Source organism: Scylla paramamosain, unplaced genomic scaffold (genome assembly GCF_035594125.1).
Source record: "Scylla paramamosain isolate STU-SP2022 unplaced genomic scaffold, ASM3559412v1 Contig33, whole genome shotgun sequence".
Lineage (NCBI taxonomy): Eukaryota > Metazoa > Arthropoda > Malacostraca > Decapoda > Portunidae > Scylla > Scylla paramamosain.
This window is the reverse complement of record NW_026973698.1, coordinates 7,318-30,620: the sequence shown is the minus strand read 5'-3', so window position 1 is coordinate 30,620 and position 23,303 is coordinate 7,318. Positions and strand designations below refer to the sequence as shown.

At 41.2% G+C, this 23,303-nt stretch overlaps 1 protein-coding gene across 11 annotated transcripts in view; it reads right to left on the bottom strand.

Annotated features, from left to right (window-relative positions):
* LOC135097827 (uncharacterized) overlaps positions 1–23,025 on the bottom strand; it is a 28,678-nt gene extending 5,653 nt beyond the window's left edge. For 6 of the 11 annotated variants that reach the window (XR_010266176.1, XR_010266170.1, XR_010266172.1 and 3 more), the window contains exons 1-9: positions 22,410–23,025; positions 20,755–20,927; positions 14,481–14,645; positions 13,627–13,720; positions 12,589–12,750; positions 11,886–12,103; positions 6,655–6,784; positions 5,366–5,430; positions 444–567 (exon numbers count right to left, since the gene is read on the bottom strand). Coding sequence is in view for 1 of the 11 variants with exons in the window: in XM_063999899.1 (XP_063855969.1) it covers positions 444–567; positions 5,366–5,430; positions 6,655–6,762 (297 nt within the window). In the remaining 10 variants the exon portion in view is untranslated. Of the gene's footprint in view, positions 1–443; positions 568–5,365; positions 5,431–6,654; positions 6,785–11,262; positions 11,400–11,885; positions 12,104–12,588; positions 12,751–13,626; positions 13,721–14,480; positions 14,646–20,754; positions 20,928–22,409 lie in introns of those variants that run through there. The other 5 variants (XR_010266174.1, XR_010266175.1, XR_010266177.1 and 2 more) reach the window with 5 other exon arrangements.
* Positions 23,026–23,303: the final 278 nt, after the last annotated feature.

Here is a 23,303-nt window from a genome sequence, read left to right as displayed (position 1 = left end):
ATTCTGGTGATAGTTTAACAAGTATTCTGCATCACCAGAAGAAAGAAACACCTATGAGAACCTGACTCATTATCATGAAAACAGTCCTTATGAAAGTTGATGGGATTTTCAAGGACATTTTTTTTCATGATTCAGGATATAGTTAATAGTATTCTGCATCATCAATCAACCAATCATAAAAACTAGACTCCTCTTTGAAAACAGTTCCCATAACACCTCAGGCATTTCACAATATGGGGATAAAAGTTAAGGTTCCCCCGCAATTCTTACCACAAACCAGACTCCTCTTTGAAAACAATTCCCATAACACCTCAGGCATTTCACAATATGGGGATAAAAGTTAAGGTTCCCAGTGTGTCTTACCACAAACCAGACTCTTCCTCTTTGAAAACAGTTCCCATAAGACCCAAGGCATGAGAGTTAAGGTTCCCTGTGTGTCTCACCACAAAAACTGCTCCATCCAGGAGAGAGCCACCAGCACCCACAAACTTGAGGGAGAGGAAGAAGGGGTGAGCGGCATGGAGGATCTCTGGGTATTTGAGAAGGATTTCCTTGGCCATCCTTGTGCTGCAGAGAGAGAGAGAGAGAGAGAGAGAGAGAGAGAGAGAGAGAGAGAGAGAGAGAGAGAGAGAGAGAGAGAGAGAGAGAGAGAGAGAGAGAGAGAGAGAGAGAGAGAGAGAGAGAGAGAGAGAGAGAGAGAGAGAGAGAGAGAGAGAGAGAGAGAGAGAGAGAGAGAGAGAGAGAGAGAGAGAGAGAGAGAGAGAGAGAGAGAGAGAGAGAGAGAGAGAGAGAGAGAGAGAGAGAGAGAGAGAGAGAGAGAGAGAGAGAGGAAAAAAATAAAATAAAATAAAATAAAATAAAATAAAATAAAATAAAATAAAACAAAATAAAATAAAATAAATAAATAAAAATAACTGAGGTGCCAGGCTCTACAAGACAGAGCCAAAAGAATTACCCTAAATTTAAGAAGTGTCTTGTATAAGGAAGTACAGACACAGGCAGGGAGCTCCAGAGTTTACCAGACTGACACCGATACTCAAGAAGACTCCACGTACCAGCTAGCGGAGACGACAGCAACCTTGGCTATGAGTTGCTGCCTCACGTCTGGCACCTCAAATATGACATTCTCAAAGGTGAGCATTGACACAGCCTCATCTGGTACATACAGCCTGACACAGGGTCTGTTGTCAGTATTTGTGTTGGGAAGATATGGGTGGTGGTATTTTAATTTATTTATTTTTTTCATGCAGGAGGGACACTGGCCAAGGGCAACAACTCTCCCCCTCCAACCACCAAAAAATAGAAAGACCAATTGAGATGCCAGTCCCAGAAAAGGCTCCAAAGCAGCAATCAAAAAGTGAAGGATAAGTGTCTTGAAACCTCCCTCTTGAAGGAATTCAAATCATAGGAAGGTGGAAAGACAGAAGCAGGCAGGGAGTTCCAGAGTTTACCAGAGAAAGGAATGAATGATTGAGAATACTGGTTAACTCTTGCATTAGAGAGGTGAACATAATAGGGATGAGAGAAAGAAGAAAGTCTTGTGCAGCGAGGCCGCGGGAGGAGGGGAGGCATGCAGTTAGCAAGATTAGAAGAGCAGTTAGCATGAAAACAGCAGTAGATGATAGCAAGAGATCCAACATTGCAGTGATGAGAAACTGGCTGAAGACAGTAAGTTAGAGGAGAGGAGCTGATGAGACAAAAAGCTTTTGATTCCACCCTGTCTAGATGAGCAGTACAAGTGGAACCCCCCACAGACATGTGAAGCATACATGGACAGATATGGCCCCTGTAAAGAGTTAGCAGTTAGGGGGAGATGAGAAAAACTGGTGGAGACATCTCAGAACATCTAATTTCATAAGAGCTGTTTTAGCTAGAGATGAGATGTGAAGTTTCCAGTTTAGATTATAAGAAAATGACAGACTGAGGATGTTCAGTGTAGAAAGGGGGACAGTTAAGTGTCACTGATGAAGATGGGATAGCTATCTGGAAGGTTGTGTCAAGCTAACAGATGGAGGAATTGAGTTTTTGATGAATTGAATAATACTAAGTTTGCTCTCCCCCAATCGGAAATTTTAGAGAGATCAGAAGTCAGGTCTTCTGTGGGTTCCCTGCATGAACTCTTTACTTCCTGAAGGTTTAGACTTCTACAAAAAGATGTAGAAGTGCACAGTGGTATCATCAGCGTAGGAGTGGATAAGACAAGAAGTTTGGTTTAGGTCATTGGAGAATAATAAGAAGAGCAGTGGTGGCTCGTGACTGTTACTGATTGGGGGGCTGTCTCACATTCAAATAAAATCTTAAATGCTTTTATTGTTATTGTTTAACATACCATTGATTGATAGATTATAAAGATAGATAGATAATTATTTAATTCTTTAGGTCTTATCCTAACAGTAAATGCTTGACTTCCTTAGTGCTGGCTTAGGCTATTTGAAAAGGAAGTCCATTCTCCTGTTCCTGTTTTGTGCAAACAGATCAATAACTTTTTCATTTAAACCTGGCATATTATTCATAGAAATCTTCTCTATTGAAATCATGGCAAGTGCGAGTTCTTTCAATGCAGAAACCATCTTTGCTTCTTGCGCCATTTTGCAAAATACTGCTAGGCCTACATGGGAAAAGAAAAAAACTATTTTATATGATGTTTCTGTGATTTTACACCATCTATGATAATCAAGATTGAGCACAAGCCATCACTGATTAATAATATTTTAAAATCATCCCTGACAAATTGAAAAACACGATTGAAAATAAGACCGACGCAAGAACACTCACAGTGTGTGAGTGTGGACGCAGTCCACACTCGCCATTCCACCCGGGAAGGCTCCCCCATTTCTCCCCGCTTTCGTATCATTAAATAGTAAATAATTTCTGTACTTCCTCATTGTTTTGCAGTATTTTTTTTTCATATAAACATGTGAGAATTGGTGTTTTCATGTGAATGATAGTCAAACATAAATAAATTAACATTATTTTCGTGAATCCTAGAAATCCACTGGGGGGGATGCAGTCTCGCAGTCCCTATTGATGAGCCGCCACTGAAGAAGAGAGTGGGTAACAGGACAGAACCCTGAGGAACACCACTGTTAATAGATTTAAGGGAAGAACAGTGACCATCTACCAAAGCAGCAATAGAACGGTCAGAATGGAAACTTGAGATGAAGTTACAGAGAGAAGGATAGAAGCTGTAGGAGGGGATAATTTGGAAATCAAAGCTTTGTGCCAAACTCTATTAAAAGCTTTTGATATGTCCAAGGCAACAACAAAAGTCTCTCCAAAATCTTTAAAAGAGGATGACCAAAACTCAGTAAGGAAAGCCAGAAGATCACCAGGAGAGTGGCCTTGATGGAACCCATACTGGCGATCAGATAGAAGGTTGTGAAGTGAAAGATATTTAAAAATCTTCCTGTTGAGGATTGATTCAAAAACTTTAAATAGGCAGGAAATTAAAGCAATAGGATGGTAGTTTGAGGGATTTGAAGTCACCCTTTTTAGGAACAGGCTGAATGTAGGCAAACTTCCAGCAAGAAGGAAAGGTAGATGTTGACAGACAGAAATGAAAGAGTTTGACTAAGCAAGGTGCAAGCACAGAGGCACAGTTTCGGAGAACAATATGAGGGACCCCATCAGGTCCATAAGCCTTCTGAGGGTTTAGGCCAGCAAGGGCATGGAAAACATCATTGTGAAGAATTTTAATAAGTAGCATGAAGTAGTCAGAGAGTGGAGGAGAGGGAGGAACAAGCCATGAATCATCCAAGGCAGAGTTTTAAGCAAAGGTTTGAGTGAAGAGTTCAGGTTTAGAGATAGATGTGATAGCAGTGGTGCCATCTGGTTGATATAAAGGAGGAAAAGAAGGAGAGGCAAAGTTATTGAAGATGTTTTTGGCTAGGTGCCAGAAGTCACAAGGGGAGTTAGATCTTGAAAGATTTTGACACTTTCTATTAATGAAGTAGTTTTTGGCTAGTTGAAGAACAGACTTAGCATGGTTCTGGGCAGAAATATAATGTGAATGAGATTCTGGTGATGGAAGGCTCAAGTACCTTTTGTAGGCTACCTCTCTGTCATGTATAGCACAAGAACAAGCTGTGTTAAACCAAGGTTTGGAAGGTAAAGAGTGAGGAATGTACATCTCCATGCCAGACACTATTACCTCTGTTATGTACTCTGCACACAGAGACAGGTCTCTGACACGGAAGCAGTAGTCATTCCAAGGAAAATCAGCAAAATACCTCCTCAGGTCCCTGTAGCTAGCTGAGACAAAATGCTAGAGGCACTTCTACTTATGGGGATGCTGAGGAGGGATTGGAGTGATAGGACAAGATACAGATATGAGATTGTGATTGGAGGAGCCCAACAGAGAAGAGAGGGTGACAGCATAATCAGAAGGTTTAGAGATTAGGAAAAGGTTAATAATGTTGGGCGTATCTCCAAAACAGTTAGGATTATGAGTAGAATGTTGCACCAATTGCTCTAGGTCGTGGAGGATACCAAAGTTGAAGGCTAGTTCACCAGGATGGTCAGTGAAGGGAGATGAAAAGGAAAGCCAAAGCTGGTGGTGAACATTGAAATCTCCAAGAATGGAGACCTCCACAAAAGGGAAGAGTCAGAATGTGCTCCACTTTGAAAGTAGTCAAAGAATTTCTTATAGTCAGAGGAGTTAAGTGAGAGCTATACAGCACAAATACATTTAGTTTGAGAGTGACTCTGTAGTCGTAGCCAGATGGTGGAAAACTTGGAAGATTCAAGAGCATGGGCAAGAGAGCAGGTTAAGTTGTTGCACACATAAATGCAACATCCAGCTTTGGATTGAAAATGAGGATAGAGAAAGTAGGAGAGAACAGAAATGGGGCTAATGTCAGTTACCTTAGACACCTGTGTTTCAGTGAGGAAAAGAAAATGAGGTTTAGTAGAGGAGAGATGGTGTTTTACAGACTGAAAATTAAATCCAAGACTGCGAATGTTGCAGGAGTTAATGAAGAAAAAGTTGAGGGAGGTGTCAAGACACTTATGGTCGATACCAGAAGAGCAGTCTGATCTGGGGACATTTGTGGTCCCCTCCCCCGATGGTGACTCTGAGGCTGGTGTAGGAGTCGCCATGACAATTGAGTGAAGAGTGTGTGTGTAATTAGGTGCTTGTAGTTTTGTATGAAGGAAGAAAGTTGTTTTTAGAGGGCAGGCTGTGACTGCTCCCTTGTGTTGTGAGACACTAAGGGAAACATTCAGTGAGGTCACAGCTGCATTTAATGATAAGTTCACAGCACCCCATCATCCAGTGCTTTAGACCTCACTGGGAGTAATTATCATTTTGGCAGGTGCCTGCTGCCTCCTCCTTGTAACATTCTCTTCTGTTTCTTACTTGGCATACCTCTGGATAACCTCAAAGTGTCCCTCAGCAGTCTTTGCCAGCAGTTTGCCCACAAATGTCTGGCCCTGAGGAGGAGAGAGAAGAGGCTCAGGAAAAAAATACAGTACAGATGCAATTTCTCTCAACTTCTGTGCTTTCTTATGGAAGGATAACAGAGAAGGTATGATTTTACTCCATTCATCTATCTACTTATCTATATACCAGGCCACCAACCCCAGACAAAGCACCACTCACTCACACACACATCACTCACACTCTTAGGCCCATTGGTCTCTGGTGGGAAGGAACAGTGTTGTGGACCTCCCTACAGCACCCTAGTAACTGTACTTACAAGACTCTGCTATGGTTATGGTCTTCACAGAAGATAGTAACACAATTCCTCTCATAAATTTTATGAGTCGTGTGGATGGTCTGGCACCAGCGTGGCAGTACATACATGCCCTGGCCTCACCTTAGGCCAACTAAGTACTGACTCGTTATCCAGTAATTACTATCCCACTCCCTCCCCTCCCACCACTTAGGGGTAACATGCCACACATCTGAAAAAAAGTCTCCAAAAATCATGCACACACAAAAAAAACAGATACAGTATATGAAAAACAGCAAAACATAAGGAGTACCACAAGGTGTAATCTTAAGCCTGAGTGTAAACAAGCTATGTCTCAGACACACAGCTCAAACTTTGGCAGATTATTGCCAAAGTGCTGGATGATTTTTCAGTGTGCACAGACCAATGTTGCTTTTTGCACACATTTTCATTAAAAAGTTAATTACAGTCCCTTAATTAACTTAGTAATTTCACCTTGAAAGCCTCACCATCAAACATTAAGCCAGAATTTTTGTAAACAAACTGAATGAATGTATCATGATAACAGAAATAATACTGTTTTATTACTTCATGCATGTATGCAAAAAATAAACTTGACTCGATTATTCCTGTCTACCCCACCTTTAAAGTCTTGCCATCCAAGCACTGGGCCAGAGTCCTTGTCAACAAACTGAATGCCTCTTGATAACAGAATTAATAGTTTTATTACGCTATCCAAAAAAATTTAACTTGATTTTGTCATCTCCTCACCTTCAATGCCTTGCCATCAAACTACAATCCAGAATCTTTGTCAACAAACTGAACAATAACAGAAATTATATTGTTTTATTACTCTATAAAAAAAAAAAAAATCATTCCTGTCTGTCTCCTCACTTCCTCACATCATGTTAACAAAGATTATATCATTTTATTACTCTTTATATGCAACATTTAAGTCAATCATGCCTGTCTGTCTCCTCACCTTGAAAGCCAGGCCATTAAGCACCAAGCCAGAGCCCTTGTCAACAAAGTGAACAGTGATGGCAGTGGGCTGTCTGGCCTGCACTATGCTGGGCTGCTGCAGGACCATTGCTGCACTCGTCTGTGTCAAGCTGAGGGGAGGCCAAAAGAAGACCAACTATTACATCACTTATGCACTGAGGGGAGACCAAAAGAAGACCAGTTATTAGATTACTTATGTGCTGAAGAGAGACCAAAAGAAGACCAACTATTAGATCACTTATGTGACTCCAATAGTAATTGTATCTTGGTAAAGCTGAGATCCTTTTCTCTCCTTTTTGGCACGTCAGACTTGTATTTCCCTCAGTATCCTGTCAGGCTAATCCCTAGAGACACCATTAATGTACCCTGATTAAGTTAAATTTAAAAGAGATAGGAAGGAATTGGTTTTTAAATAGTGGTGGATGAATGGAATGGACTCAGAGAGAGAGAGAGAGAGAGAGAGAGAGAGAGAGAGAGAGAGAGAGAGAGAGAGAGAGAGAGAGAGAGAGAGAGAGAGAGAGAGAGAGAGAGAGAGAGAGAGAGAGAGAGAGAGAGAGAGAGAGAGAGAGAGAGAGAGAGAGAGAGAGAGAGAGAGAGAGAGAGAGAGAGAGAGAGAGAGAGAGAGAAATTATTGGTGCATCTTTGAGTCCTTTCATGGGAACCCAAAAGGCCTGAAGGTTTACTAAACACACACACACACACACACACACACACACACACACACACACACACACACACACACACACACACACACACACACACACACACACACACACACGCTAAAAATCCAGCCCTCTACGTCGCTGAGAGCTGCCCTAGTAGAAATACAGAGTCTGAGAGTTCACACTGGCTCTACTTGTTGCTGTCCCATCTCCAAAAGTGTTTTGCAGAAAGCAGTTAAATTGTTATAATGAGCAGTGAAGAGGGGACTTCTTCGGTCCCCACTATCATGTTTACCCCAACGGGGATCGTCCTGAAGGGAAGACAGAGAGACTTCTCAGGATTTGGGAAAGAGAACTGAAGGGTCGGGAAAGCAATGATGAGAAGGAAAATTATCACAGTGGAAACTGAAATGAAGGAAATGAAGGATAGACTTGAGAAGATGGAAAAGATGGTTGAGACTTTGATCACCAAGAAGGGGGTGTGGAAAGGTGCATACGACGATCTACATAAAAAAACAAACGTTATATGAAAAAAAAGCAATGGAATATGAAGGGAAAGTGGAAGAGTTAAACGTAAAACAGGAAAATTGGAAGAAAGAACAAGAGGAAGAAAAGACTGATTTTAGGGAAATTGTGGAGGAACAAACAAAGGCTAACAGAAAAAGTTGTTCAAGTTATAAAACAGAAAGAAAACTTGGTGAGAGAAACTGAGGATAAGAAAAAAAACTTGTGGTATTCGGTCTGAAGGAAGAGTATACACCTCAGTGGACTGAAAGAGAAAAGAAGGAAAAGATATGTGTGGAAAAATTAGTGGGGACATTACAAGAAGAAAAAGAGCTCACTGGAGAGATCGAAGAAATTAAAAGAGGAGAAACCGGACATCATGGGAATTGTTGAAATTAAATTGGCAAGTGAAGGGATATATCAAATATTGGTGAAGGAAAATATAACCTCTGGATGAGAAATAGAAAAAAATAAACAGGGAGGAGGTGTGATGCTTCTAATTAGGAAGGATTTATTAGTGGAATCTGTCACATATGGGGTGGAGGAGGCAGAAGTATTGAAAATAAACTTAAGACAGAATACTGTAAGATACTGTAACATTGTGGTGACTTATGTTCTCCCCTATTCCAACTCTTGGAGAGAGGATGAATAAAACAAAATGCTTGAGGACACAAGGACACATTTGGCAGAGTCATTTGAGGAAAATGATGATATACTCCTGATGGGGGACTTTAACTGTAAAGAGATATCTAGGGAGAATTGGACCACGGAAGGCAGTGAGCCATCATGGGGGGAACAAGCTACTAGACCTGGCTATTGAAAATTTCCTGACACAATGGGTTACAGATGACACAAGATTTAGATGAAATGAAGCACCTTCAAGGCTCGATCTAATTTCCACCAAGAAACAAGAAATAGTAGAAGACCTTAAATACATAAACCCAATAGGAAAAAGTGATCATGTGCTGATTCAGTTCACAGCTATGGATAATAACCTCGGTATAAGAAAAGAGGACCACAGAAGAGAATGGCTAAACTACAGCAAGACTAACTTTGGACAACTTAGGAAGTATTTCAGTGAAGTGAATTGGAACATAGGAAAAGTGGACAGCTTTCCTGGACATTCATAATAAGGGAGTAGAGAAATGGGTACCCAAAAGATCAACAGAGAACCTTTTCAAAAAGGATTGGTACAACAGATGTGCAACAGCTAGATTGGAGAGAAAAAGCATGGAACAAGTGGAAGAAAAACAGGAGACTGGACCTGTGGAACAATTATATAAGGAAGAGGAACGAATATGTCAAAACTCACAGAGATGAGCAGAAAAATTTGGAAAGGAATGTTGTGGAGAAATGTAAAGACCAACCAAAATTATTTTATAAATTCATTAATGGAAAATTAAAGAATAAAGATGAAATAAGCACAGTAAAAGCTGGAGAAGAGACAGTGGATAACCCAGAAGAGGTAGCTGAAGTGTTTAACAGATACTTCCACTCTGTGTCTGCTAAGGAAAATGATTTCAGAGATGAGAGGACAGCATTAGAAAAAGGGACCAACCTAAAGGAGATTAAAACATCAGTAGATGAAGTAAAGAATATGTTGGAAGACCTGGATGTAAGGAAAGCAATGGGTCCTGATGGTGTCTCCAGTTGGATTTTTAAAGAGTGTAGCTCACAATTAGTCTCAGCGTTGCACAATATAATTAGCACCACCCTGGTAAAAGGTAGAGTACTCATAGATTGGAAATGGGCGGATATTACCCCAATTCACAAGACTGGAAGCAAAGAAGATCCATTAAATTATAGACCTGTACTGTTCACAAGTGTGGTGGTGAAGATTTGTGAAAAGATTATCAAGAACAGATGGGTGAAATACCTAGAAGACAACAAGGTGATAACAGAGAAACAGTTTGGTTTCAGAAAAGGAAGATCTTGTGTTACAAATCTGATAAGTTTCTACTCAAGAGTAATAGATATAGTGCCAGGGAGAGATGGATGGGCCGACTGCATATACTTAGATCTGAGAAAAGCATTCCATAAAGTTCCACACAGAAGACTAATGTGGAAATTGGAAAAACTGAGGACTCGGTGGATCACTGTTAAAGTGGATGACTGACTTTTTGACAAACAGAGAAATGAGGACAGCAATTAAAGGCAGCAGGTTGAACTGGAGAATGGTAACAAGTGGAGTCCAACAAGGTTCAGTACTTGCACATATTTTGTTCACAGTTTATGTAAACGATGTGACAGAAGGTGTAGAAAGTTACATGAACCTTTTCACTCATGGTGCTAAGATTATGAGGAAAGTAACAAATGAAGAGGATTGCAATGCTTTAAATCAGGACTTAATTAAGATTAATGAAGGGTTAATGAGGTGGAACATGGAGTTTAATGCTAAAAAATGTAGTGTGATGAGGTTTGGAAAAAGTGCGAAAAGACCAATTGGCAACTATTACTTAGGGAATGAGGAAATCTCTATAAGATCAGAAGAAAAAGACCTAGGAGTAATTATTACTGATAATTTATCATTTGGGAAGCACATAAACAAAAATTATAGGAGAAACATATAAACTGCTGAAAAACATCAAGATAGCATTCTCCTATACTGATGAAGATATGATAAAAAAAATGATAACAACGATGATATGTCCGAGATTGGAGTACACAGCATCAGTGTGGTCGAAGTTTGAAAAAGGATACAAGAAAGTTAGAAAGAATTCAGAGAGCTGCAACTAAAATCCCTGCAAGCTTAAGAGAGTATAGTTATGAGGAAAGGTTGAAGAGATTGGGCCTGACTACACTAGAAAAAAAGAGGGAGAGAGGTGATTTGATAGCTATATATAAAATACTGGAAAGAATGGAAAAGTTGGACAGAGAAGACCTCTTGATACCAGATACGAGAGACACAAGAGGACATGGAAGGAGACTGAAAAGGAGTATTTGCAGAAAAGACATCAAGAAACATAGCTTCCCACACAGAAGTATAACAGTGTGGAATGAACTTAAGGATGAGACTGTGTGTGCAAAGACAATTCATAAATTTAAAGAAAATCTAAATAAAAATCGATATGGAGATGGGACGGCACGAGCCTAGTGTGGCTCGTCCTGTATTTCACAACTAGGTAAATACAACTAGGTAAACACACACACACACACACACACACACACACACACACACACACACACACACACACACACACACACACACACACACACACACACACACACACACACACACACATACACACAAGGACTGAATGAATACAGAGGTGGGATAAGGAATGTAGCCCAGCCCCTGTATATCACAAGTAAAAAAACAAAGGTGAGAGAGGCAAGAAATGTACATAAACTGATGGATGAATAAAGGAGACAGAACCAGAGGTGTGTAGCTTAGTCCCTGTATACTACAACTACACACACACCTCTGTATCCAGCACAGTAAAGGACAGCTGCATTTCAAACACTGTGTACTGCACCACACTGCTGGACACACCACTCAGCACCAATGCACTGGATGGCTTGGCATACTCAGTCACTGCCAGGCTCTCCTTGATCTTCTCCTTGATCTCACCTGCACATTTTCTTCACTAAATTTAATCTGTCATTTGCTATTTCCTGTAAGGATCTGACTGCATACAATGTACACAAAAATGTATCACTTAATGCTACGCAGCACCACGCGAGTACGTAGCGAGCCAAGGAGGGGAGGAAGGAGGCGGAGGCACACCCAGGCAAGCAGCTCCCGCAACTCACAACTTAGCTACACATTAATTTCTCACAAAATAAAACAAAACACAGCATATGTGTATGGGGTATTTTCAACTTAGAATTACTTGAACTATCATACCTAGTGTACCTAAACTTGCAGGACACCCTGTAAAAACTAAGAAAAACACAACAATCTACTGCTAAAACACAGGGCATTACAAGCTTAATTCCTATACAGTTATTTCCAATAGTCAGGATAAAGTCAGGTTACACTGGTTTAGGCAACATAAGACTAGATTCACATGCATACACGTGCAGGCACACTATATGTACACACCAGCATATGTGAGGAACTGGTACAGCCTGTCCTGGGAGTCCACGTACATTCCTATCTTGGTCACTTCAGACGCGCCTCTTCCAGTAACGCAGACAGTGGCATTCATGGGGCCGACCAGCTTACCCTTGGAGCGACAAGTAACCTTCTCCCTTGTCAGCGTGTCACAGAGCTCCAGGTTGTCGTCCACTATATCACAGGGGACGCCTCCAACAAAGGCCCTGTTATGAGAGTTAAGGATGTGAGGTAAGGCTACAGCTTGAAATGTGCATTCCCCAATATTCCAGTGCCTTTTCTTTATTAACAGGCTCTAATAGTGTTTGGAGCTCCCCTGACTGGAGTGGTAATTTAAAAGGCTTTAGTGGATGTTATCAGGGTTTTCAAGGGCATTTACATGATTCAAGTAATGGTTTAATAAGGTTAGTAATAGGTTAACAGACTTTAATGGATGTTACCAGGGTTTTCAAGGGTGTTTTTATGATCAAGTAATGGTTTAATAATGCTAGTGACAGTTTAACAAGTTTCAGTGGATGTTGTCAGGGTTTGCAAGTATGTCTCTGTGATTCAAGTAAAAGGGTTAATGATACTTTAACAGGTTTTAGCGGACATTGTTATGGTTTGCAAGGGTGTTTTCATGATTCCAGTAACAGATTAAGGAAGGACAGTGACTAATACTAAACTAAAAACTCCAAAACACAACACATACTTGGTAAGAACACTCCCACTCTTAGCTTCATTGGAGACAAAATCAGTGGTCAAGCTTGCAGTGTTTGCTGTTGTGGAAACTGCCATGAAGATCGAAAAGAGAGCCTGGCAATGACCAATGAGGAGCTACTGTCTCAATGGTAGGTGACCTTGCCCAGCCATACTAGGGAGAGAGTGACACAATGCAGGAGATAAGAAAAACATGTAGAACTGGGAGAGAAAGGGAGGAGGAGATGTGTATGAGTGCAATACATGCTCTGGGTGTAAGGGGATGACCTCTAATGAATGGGAGAAGGGAATGGTGCTGGAGAGAGAGAGAGAGAGAGAGAGAGAGAGAGAGAGAGAGAGAGAGAGAGAGAGAGAGAGAGAGAGAGAGAGAGAGAGAGAGAGAGAGAGAGAGAGAGAGAGAGAGAGAGAGAGAGAGAGAGAGAGAGAGAGAGAGAGAGAGAGAGAGAGAGAGAGAGAGAGAGAGAGAGAGAGAGAGAGAGAGAGAGAGAGAGAGAGAGAGAGAGAGAGAGATGAGAGGAGGAAGAGAAGAGATACGTGGGGAGACGAATGCTGAGAGAGAAAGAGATGAGAGAAGGAAAGAGTTGGTGTACAAATCTGGCTGTTGTAGCTGCCCAAGCTGAATAAAGAGATACAAGTTAATGGTATTTTCAAAGGACACATACCACTTAAAGTTCAAAGAAGGGATGGATGCTGGAGATTATTTCATGTTTTACTATTTTTATTTTAGCTTAGTGAAATGAAATTACTACGGCTTATTTGAATGAAGGAAAAATGTCTCTGGAAGGGCTTGTGTCAGTGAGTAAATGATTCACACACACACACACACACACACACACACACACACACACACACACACACACACACACACACACACACACACACACACACACACACACACACGGACTTAATCACTTTATATAGCTAAAATATACATGTGACACAAATGTACAGGTAATGATTCTCTCTCTCTCTCTCTCTCTCTCTCTCTCTCTCTCTCTCTCTCTCTCTCTCTCTCTCTCTCCCAAGCTACCAATACAGAGTGTGAGGGGTCTGGCACACACACCCCATCCACACACACAACAATGCTGTACACTTGGGGAGCCTTGGAGTCTGCACTGCACTGCCTGAGGTGAGAGAGAACAAGAATGACAGAAAAAATACTGGTTCATATTTACTGCAGTTCATTGCCATACACAGAAGTACAGTACAGATCAGCCTGGTTAGTGAGTGAATGTAGGTGGGTGCTGTTCATGGATATAATACTTGATATGTTGTTGCGGAGTCTCCTTATGCATTGTTGCCCCTGTTTATCAGCTTCTGTGCATGTCTTTATTTATAATCTCTCTCTCTCTGTCTGTCTGTCTGTCTGTCTTAAAAACTCCAGTCAACTCCCAGTGCCTTCCCAAACTTCCCACTGCTTCCCCAAACTCCCCACTGCCTTCCCAAACTCTCCACTGACTTGCCAAACCCCCCATTGCCTTCCCAAACTCCCCACACCCTCCCCAAACTTCCCACTGTTTTCCAAGGACTCTCCACTGCCTTCCCAAACTCCCCATTGCCCTTCCCAAACTCCCTATTAGCTCCCCAAACTCCCCACTGCCTTCCAAGACTCTCCAGTAGAAGAAATAAATGAAAAGAATGTAAACATGAGTAGGGTGCCAAGATTACAATTACTAGGGACACAAAAAAGACAAAAAGAGAAAGAAGAGGTACTGTTTTATTATTGGTGGTGGTAGTGGTGGTGGTGGTGGTAGAGAATAAGAACAAAACATAGGAAATTGTGCTTTAGAAGTATATACACTTCCTACATTATTCACCATGTTGGCATAATAATCTTTTGGCACTCACCCACAAATTGTTATGACCCGCCAGCCAGCAACTCACCACAATTCACCCACTGGCGCAGGCAATCCTATCCTTGGTGGTCATGTAGGCAATCACTCTGCATTCAATCTCCTCCTCCTCATTCACCAAGAACACCTAATTGCCTTTTGAGGGATTGAAGTAGCTGAACTGCTCCTCACTGAAGCCTGCAGGGGAGATTGGGCCCTGGTGGTGGGTGGTGGTGGTGGTGGTGGTAGACAAGAAGAAAAATAATAAATACTGATTTAGTGGTGATAGTGGTGGTGGTGGTAGTAACAGTGATAATAGTAGTAGTAGTAGTAGTAGTAGTAGTAGTAGTAGTAGTAGTAGTAGTAGTAGTAGTAGTTGTAGTAGTAGCAGTAGTTGCTGTGTTACTACCTACTACTAGAAGCAGTAGTAGTAGTAGTAGTAGTAGTAGTAGTAGTAGTAGTGGTAGTGGTGAGTGGTAGTAGTAGTAGTAATAGTAATAGTAGTAGTAGTAGTAGTAGTAGTAGTGTAGTAGTAGTAGTAGTAGTAGTAGTAGTAGTAGTAGTATGTAGTAGTAGTAGTAGTAGTAGTAGTAGTAGAGTTGATGGTGTTGGTGGTGGTGGTGGTGGTAGTAGTAGTATGTAGTAGTAGTAGTAGTAGGTAGTAGTAGTAGTAGTAGTAGTAGTAGTGGTGGTGGTGGTGGTGGTGGTGGTGGTGGTGGTGGTGGTGGTGGTGGTGGTGGTGGTGGTGGTGGTGGTGGTGGTGGTGGTGGTGGTGGTGGTGGTGGTGGTGGTGGTGGTGGTGGTGGTGGTAGTATTAGTATTATTATTAGTAGTAGTAGTAGTAGTAGTAGTAGTAGTAGTAGTAGTAGTAGCAGTAGCAGTAGTAGCAGTAGTACTAGTGGTAGTAGTAGTAGTAGTAGTAGTAGTAGTAGTAGTAGTAGTAGTAGTAGTAGTAGTAGTAGTAGTAACAGTAGTAGCAGTAGTAGTAGTATGACTCATGACATTTCCTTTACCATACCTAGGGCCAGTAGAGACAGGAAATCAGCATTTACCTAGCTATGTTTTACAGGAAAAGAGGTATGCTCGTGCTGTCCTGTCTCCATATCTATAAGCATCCAGCTTAACTTTAAATTCATGAATATTTGTTGCTTGTATCACCGTTTCATCTAAGTTGTTCCATATTTCTATGCTTCTATTTGGGAAACCATATTTCTTGATATCTCTTCTACTTGCTTTTTTTCCTCAATTTTACTCCAAGTCCTCTTGTATCTCTTGAGTCCCACACAAATAAGTCTTCTTTGTCAACTTGATCCTTACCTATTAAAGCTCTGTATATAGCAATCAGGTTCCCTCTTTCTCTTCTCTTTTGTAATGATGGAAGCTTCAATCTCCTTAATCTTTCTTCATAGGTTTAAATCTCTCAAACTTGGTACCAATTTGGTTGCAGTTCTTTGGATCCTTTCAATTTTCCTTATTTCCTTTTTATTATGGGGGTGACCAAACAATTGTGGCATATTCCAAGTTTGGTTGAATCACATATTCCATCAACTTTCTCATCTCCTCTTCATCCATGTACACAAATGCCCCTTTCATCTTTTTTAATAACTCATAGGTTTCCCAAACTATTTTGTTTACATGTTTTTCAGGTGATAAATTATCTTATTGTAATTCTCAAATCTTTTTCTTGTTTGGTTTTCTTAATTTCCACATTCTCCCATGGTGTACGAACTTGTCAATCTTCTTTTGCTTCTTTCCTAATTCCATCACCTTGCATTTCTTTGCATTGAATTCCATTTCCCATTTTCTTACTCCATTTATATATCTTATTTAGATCTTTCTGTAATATTTCACAATCCATATTGTTTTCCACTCTTTTCATTAATTTTGCATCATCTGCAAAACAGACTTATATAACTGTCAACCTCATTCACTATATTGTTGACATGCACCAGAAACATTACAGGGGCTAAGACTGTCCCCTGTGGTACTCCACTTGTAACTCTATACCATTCTGATTTTTCTCCCTTTATTACTGTTCTCATTTCTCTGTCCCTCAAGTCTGTAATCCAATTCAGTGTGTTGCCTTGCAAACCCCTTATATTTTGAATTTTCTATACCAGTCTCTGGTGTGGTACCTTATCAAATGTTTTTTTTAGGTCTAAATAAAACAGTCTGTCCATCCCTCTCTCTCTTGAATTATATCAATCACTCTACCATAAAAGCTCACTAAATTTGTGACACAAGACCTTCCACTTCTGAAGCCAAACTGTCTGTCAGTCAATGTTTGTGTTTCTTCTAAATATTCTATCCATCTGTTTTTAACTATTCTTTCCACTATTTTTTGCCACTACACTTGTTAGGAACAGTTCTGTAATTCAATGGATCTTCTTTATTACCTCTTAAAAATGGGCACAATATTGGCTCTCTTCCATTCTAGAGGGAATTTTCCTTCCTTAAAAGAATATACTATGGTATTGTGTATACTCCCTGCCAGTTGTTCACAACATTCCTTAAGTATCCAGTTGGACACTCCATCCGGTCCTTGAGCCTTACTTGCATCCAAATCTTTCATTATGTTCTTAATTTCACTTACGTCCACCTGTATCTCTCTCATCACACTGTGTCTGTGCCATGCTCTTTCTCCTTCAAATTTGCTTTCTTTGGGTGAATACTGACTGGAAGCACTTGTTCATTAATTCCGCTTGTAACCGTGTATCTTCAAATGTAACGTCATCTTCCCATTCACATGTCTGAAGAATAACTTTGGCTCATCTTTGCACTTGTTAACTATATCTTTCTCATAATTCCTTTCTTCTTCTCTCAGGATTCTGATATATTTGTTTCTTGCCTCCTTGAATTCTTTCCATTTCTCACTTCCTCCTTTTTTCTACATCTATTCTATCCTCTTGTGTCCATGCATTCGTCTTTGGGGGTACCTAAGCCAGTGCAAAATCTCTTCTTTCCTTCTCCCTTCCTTTTTGTTTGAATTATAATTACTTCTGCCATTCCTTCTCCCATTTCAACATCTTCTGTGTGTGTGTGTGTGTGTGTGTGTGTGTGTGTGTGTGTGTGTGTGTGTGTGTGTGTGTGTGTGTGGTGTGTGTGTGTGTGGTGTGTGTGTGTGTGTGTGTGTGTGTGTGTGTAAGAGAGAGAGAGAGAGAGAGAGAGAGAGAGAGAGAGAGGAGAGAGAGGAGAGAGAGAGGAGAGAGAGAGAGAGAGAGAGAGAGAGAGAGGAGAGAGAGAGAGAGAGAGAGAGAGAGAGAGAGAGAGAGAGAGGAGAGAGAGAGAGAGAGAGAGAGAGAGAGAGAGAGAGAGAGAGATGAGAGAAAGGTGACAGGACACTAAGGCACAATATGCACAAAGCACACACTGACCTGACCCTCTGATGTGCAAAGTCCATGCCGCCCCGTCACTCAGCACACTGGGGCTTCTGCCAGTAATGGATGCCCCCAAGGCTGTCCCTGCAGCGGGTCATAACAGGTCACATAAGAGGTGACATATAAGAAGTCATACAATTATGAGCAAATTTACAAGTTTATAGTAAAAATTTTCAGATGTTTTTAAGTGTGTGTGTGTGTGTGTGTGTGTGTGTGTGTGTGTGTGTGTGTGTGTGCATGTGTGTGTGTGTGTGTGTGTGTGTGTGTGTGTGTGTGTGTGTGTGTGTGTGTGTGTGTTTCCAGATTTCTGCAGTACTTTGCAGGAAACTGTTCTTCTTAATATCCTCCTACACACACCCTTCTTCTTCATCTTCTCATGCCCTCTCGTGCTTCTAAAATCTCTCACCACCAAATTACTCTGGTCCAGTTTTTCACAGTCCGACAAAATCCAATATAAGGCCATCAGATCACCTCTCTCTCTTCTCTCTTCCAAGGGTGGGTAGGTTTAGTTTTAGTCTCTCTTCATATGATAAGTCTGATAGGGTCAGAGGCAACTTTGTCGCTGCTCACTATATTCTTTCTAATTTCTTTATGTCCCTTTTAGTGCTGGGAGACCACATCGCTGCTGCATATTTCAAACTAGGTCTTATCATTGTCAGTTACATCCCTAATCATCTCTTCATCCAGATAGTTTGAACGTCGTTCTTATGTTTCTAACCAGATTTTATGCTTCCCCTGTCTTTCTTCTTACATGTACCTCTGAGGACAACTTATCAATGACAGTAATTCCAAGGTCTTTCTCTTCACTCTTCGTTTTTATTTCCTCATTACCCAATTTATAACTGAAGACTGGCATCACACAACTATGCCCAAACTTCAAACACTCCACATTTTTTTTATGTTAAACTCCATTTTCCAAGTGTCACTCCAATCCCAAATCACATTCAGATCTCCCTGTAGAGCTTCACAATCCTCTGTCCTCTCCACTTTTCCCATCAATTTTCCCTCATCAGCAAATAGATTCATGTAGCCTTATTCATCCCTTCCATCACATCATTCACACAGGTAGCAAACATGACAGGTGGTAGTACTGAACCCTGGAGAACACCACTAATTACCTCCTCTCCATGATGACTTTTTATCTTTGACCACTGTTCTCATTTCCCTTCCTCTCAGAAAGTCACTGATCCAATGTAGGAGTGCTCCTCTCAGCCCACCAGACATTTCTCATTTCCACAACAGTCTGCTGTGGGGCACCTTATCAAAATAAACACAATCTGCCCATCCTTCTCTTTCTTGTACCATATCTATGACTGGAGTAGAAAACACCTTAAATTTGTTATACATGACCTTCCTTTCCTAAATCTGAATTGTCTGTCTGTTAATATTTCTCTTTTTTCCAGATATTCACTCCATCTTTGCTTCACTATTCTTTGGCACAATTTTGCCACTACACTTGTTAATGATGGTGGTCTATAATTAAGTGGTTCTTCTTTGCTTCCACTCTTATATATGGGGACTATACCTGCTTTTTTTTCCAATGTTGGGCACCACTCCTTCCCTTTTAATGAAGTTATGATGAGTTTGTAAATCATGTGTACAGGTTGATCTCTGCATTCCTTCACCACCCAATCAGACACTCCATCAGGTCCCTGTGCCTTCCTCACATCCAAGTCTTCCATAATTATTCTTACCTCATCCACTGTTCACCTCAATCTCACTCACTCTTCTACTCTCACATCTGCTGTCACCAGTCTACCAAATGTTCCCTCTCCAATGAAGACACTGAAAGAAGTCATTCAAAACCTCTGCAATTTGTGCTTCTTCTTCAACATGTTTACCATTTATTTTCAGTTTGTTGAACCCATTCTTATTCTTCATTTTACCATTCTATAGAACATTCTTGGTTCATCCTTACATATGTCTATAATATCTTTTCATGAATTCTTTATTTCTTCCCTCCTTAGAGTGTTCATTTCTCTCCCTTTTATATGTTGACTCCACTCACACTCACTTACATACTGCTCATCTACCCTCCCTCCCTCCTTGTCTTCCTCCTCCTCCCTTTCTGCTATCTCTCCCATAACTCCTCTGCTTTTCCTTCCTTCTCCCTTGTCTCCATATCTCCACTTACCTCTTTCTCTTTCTCTTCTCTCTCCCTAACCCAGCCTCTCTCTCTCTCTCTCTCTCTCTCTCTCTCTCTCTCCCTCTCTCTCTCTCTCTCTCTCACACACACACACACACACACACACACACACACACACACACACACACACACACACCTTTTTTCCATCTGGTTTCTTCTGCAACATGAAAACCACATCCTTCTGATATTAGTACTTAATTCTCCTCAGAGCCACCACCACCACCACCACCACCACCACTGCCACAACCACTATCATTATTTTCACCTTTATCTTTACTCAGGTGGTGTTGTTGTGGTCTCCAGGGGCATTTTCATGACTGACAATGCAAGGATTTTGCAAGAGAGAAAGAAAATGCCCCATGAGAATTTTGGTGATCATCTGTATAGGCCTTTGAAAATGTTTTTTTTATGAGAAAGCAAAGCATTAAGAATACAAACAAGATAGAATTAAGCTAACACAGGAAGCTGGTAAGTTAGTTTGTTGTATACTAAATGCAAGGTCTTGTTTCTGGAAAGTTGTGCTTCAGGTTCAAACCAGTGACTGTCAAGATTAACACATCTTCCTCATAAAACTTTCCCTACAGTGCAGTATACTATGATAGACACAAACACATACAAAAATAAATATTACTACTACTACTTTTCTCCTGTAAGAAGGCCACTGGCCAGGGGCAACAAAAATTTTGAATAAAAAAAGAAAAAAAAAAAGCCATTTTACTACTACTCCAGTAGTAGTAAAACTATATAGACTACAGACAAATGAGTAGTAAATACAACATTAAATCAATCCTTTAGGACCAAACCTAGGCATGTTAATACATCACTGGAATTCTGTCTGCTGCTAATCCCATCATACAGAATCCATTAGCTATTTGTGGTGGGTTCCCACGGCAGAGGCTTCACGCAGCAGCAGCACCACCACACGAGTAGCAGGCACACGCACCACACTCAGCCAGGAATGCACTTTCCAAAGCAACTGTGGATAATGAATAAAGAAAAAATAATAATTAGCCTTGAATTGATTTTCCAGAGCACCTGTGAACAGAGAAGAAATGAATAGAATAGTAAATACTTCACAATAGTAAATGTGGCTACATTTCAACATATTTTTTACCTGGCTGGTCTCACAAGAGAGAACCCCTTCAGGGCCAGTTCAGGGTCAGCTCACCAGCACTATCAAAATGACACCAAAGTCTGTACATGCTTATCTAACTGCCTGGCAAGTGTGCCATCAGCCCAAGACAAATAATAAATCTGACTAGCAGCACAGCGTATATGTCACCAGCAAGAATCAAACAGATGTACACCTGAGAAGTTGGACAAACTGTACCTAAAACCATCAACAGAATTAGATTCAGGCACACTGTTAGCAAGAAAATTCCAGATTCTCATCACTCTGAGAAAAATGTGTGCCTGGCATCACAACAACTATAAGGAATGCTGACAGAAGTGGCTGAGATGAACAGGTCTGCTGCATTAACTGTATGGACGGCCTCTAGTGCTGACAGCAGTGGCCGAGGTGTACAAGTCTGTTGCATTAACTGTATGGATGGTCTCTAGTGCTGACAGTAGTGGCTGAGATGGACAAGTCTGTTGCATTAACTGTATGGATGGTCTCTAGTGCTGATAGAAGTAGCTGAGATGAACAAGTCTGTTGCATTAACTGTATGGATGGCCTCTAGTGCTGACACAAGGGGGCTGAGATGAACAGTGATTGGGGAGAGTCCATGAAAATATCTTCCAAATTTAATAATAAGATCAACCCATAATAGTTTCTCCCTTTGAGTGAATAAAAGTTCAAGGCCTTGAAATGCTGAACGGAAGACATGTTCTCAAATCCTTGAATTCTTTTCGCCCACTGTCTCTTACCTGACTCCAATAGTCTGAGGTGAGAGACACAATCAGTATTCCTGGCAGCAGAATAAGCATGACAGGCTTGAGAGAAACCACAGATGACATTTACTAGCCAATACCATCCCAGCCACCATCTAACTCACACCTAGCACAAGGAGGGATCTCAGAAGTAGCAGAGAGAGAGAGAGAGAGAGAGGAGAGAGAGAGAGAGAGAGAGAGAGAGAGAGAGAGAGAGAGAGAGAGAGAGAGAGAGAGAGAGAGAGAGAGAGAGAGAGAGAGAGCAAACAAAGAAAAGTTAATTACCAAACAAGACACAATACAAATTATACTCAGTAGAAAGAAGAATGAAAAATACCAAATTATATATATGTGGAAAATAATTATTGCTAACCAAACTGTCCCGCCCAAATCTGAACCCATGACATGCACTCACTGCAAAGCACGATCAGGAAGGAATAAGCGTGGCCACCCCACCTCCCTTCAAACTGCCACACCAGTATCAGAAGCCTCCAGCACAGCAGTGTTGCAACAAGGGACACCCACCTGTTCACCTCCCTCCCGGCACACACCGTGACATGAAGGGCGTGGAATACCAAACACTTACAGAGGAAGCTGGACAAATTCCTGGTCACAATCCCCGCCCTGTCAGGAAGCGAACACAACACTGGCCAAGGTTGTCTCTGTCACTGGACTTTCTTTCAAGACAAGCAGTTTTGTTGCCTTACGAATGGCGCCACACTTGTTAGGCGTGTCCGATAATCTGGTACATGTAACAGTGCATGTTCCACTTGAGTTTGGTTGCGTGACACGCAGCACATGTCACACCTCCGATGTCACACCGCCTGTCGCCGCCTGCCGCTGCTGGTGTCATCTTCCTAGCTGTCTGCTCTTTGTTTACAAATGAAAGCCGAATTGCTGTGAACACTTTAAAGATCTGTTTCAATCCTATATTTGACTAATCTTTTAACCAAGTCTTCAGCCATGTTCCTCTTCCTCTCTAGGGCTGCAATGATGCCCCTGCATCATCATTTTTATGCTCTGGGGGCTTCCTGTGAGCCAACCACAGGCTTGGTGGCTGCCCTGCCTCCTTCAGGAAGGCACAAGTGAGGCGGGTGACTGCAGGCTGTAGTGAGGGGTGTACGCCCCCCCTCGCCAGCTGGGTCAGCAGGTCAAAGGTGTTGACGCCCAGGGCCAGCAGCGGAGACTGTTGGGCTGGCACCTGGCTGGGCCAATGGCCTTGTAGTGGCCAGCAACTGAATATATCTCGCTGGGAAACACTTAAAACACTTTATTACGTTTACCTATAAATTCACACTTAATTATGATTCCATAGAGAAAGACTGGCAGACATCACATATATAAATATAGTTTTTTTGGTCATGAACTTAAATCTATAATATTCTAAATACACATATATAAAACATATACAGTTTAAATGCAATGAAGAATATATATATATATATATATATATATATATATATATATATATATATATATA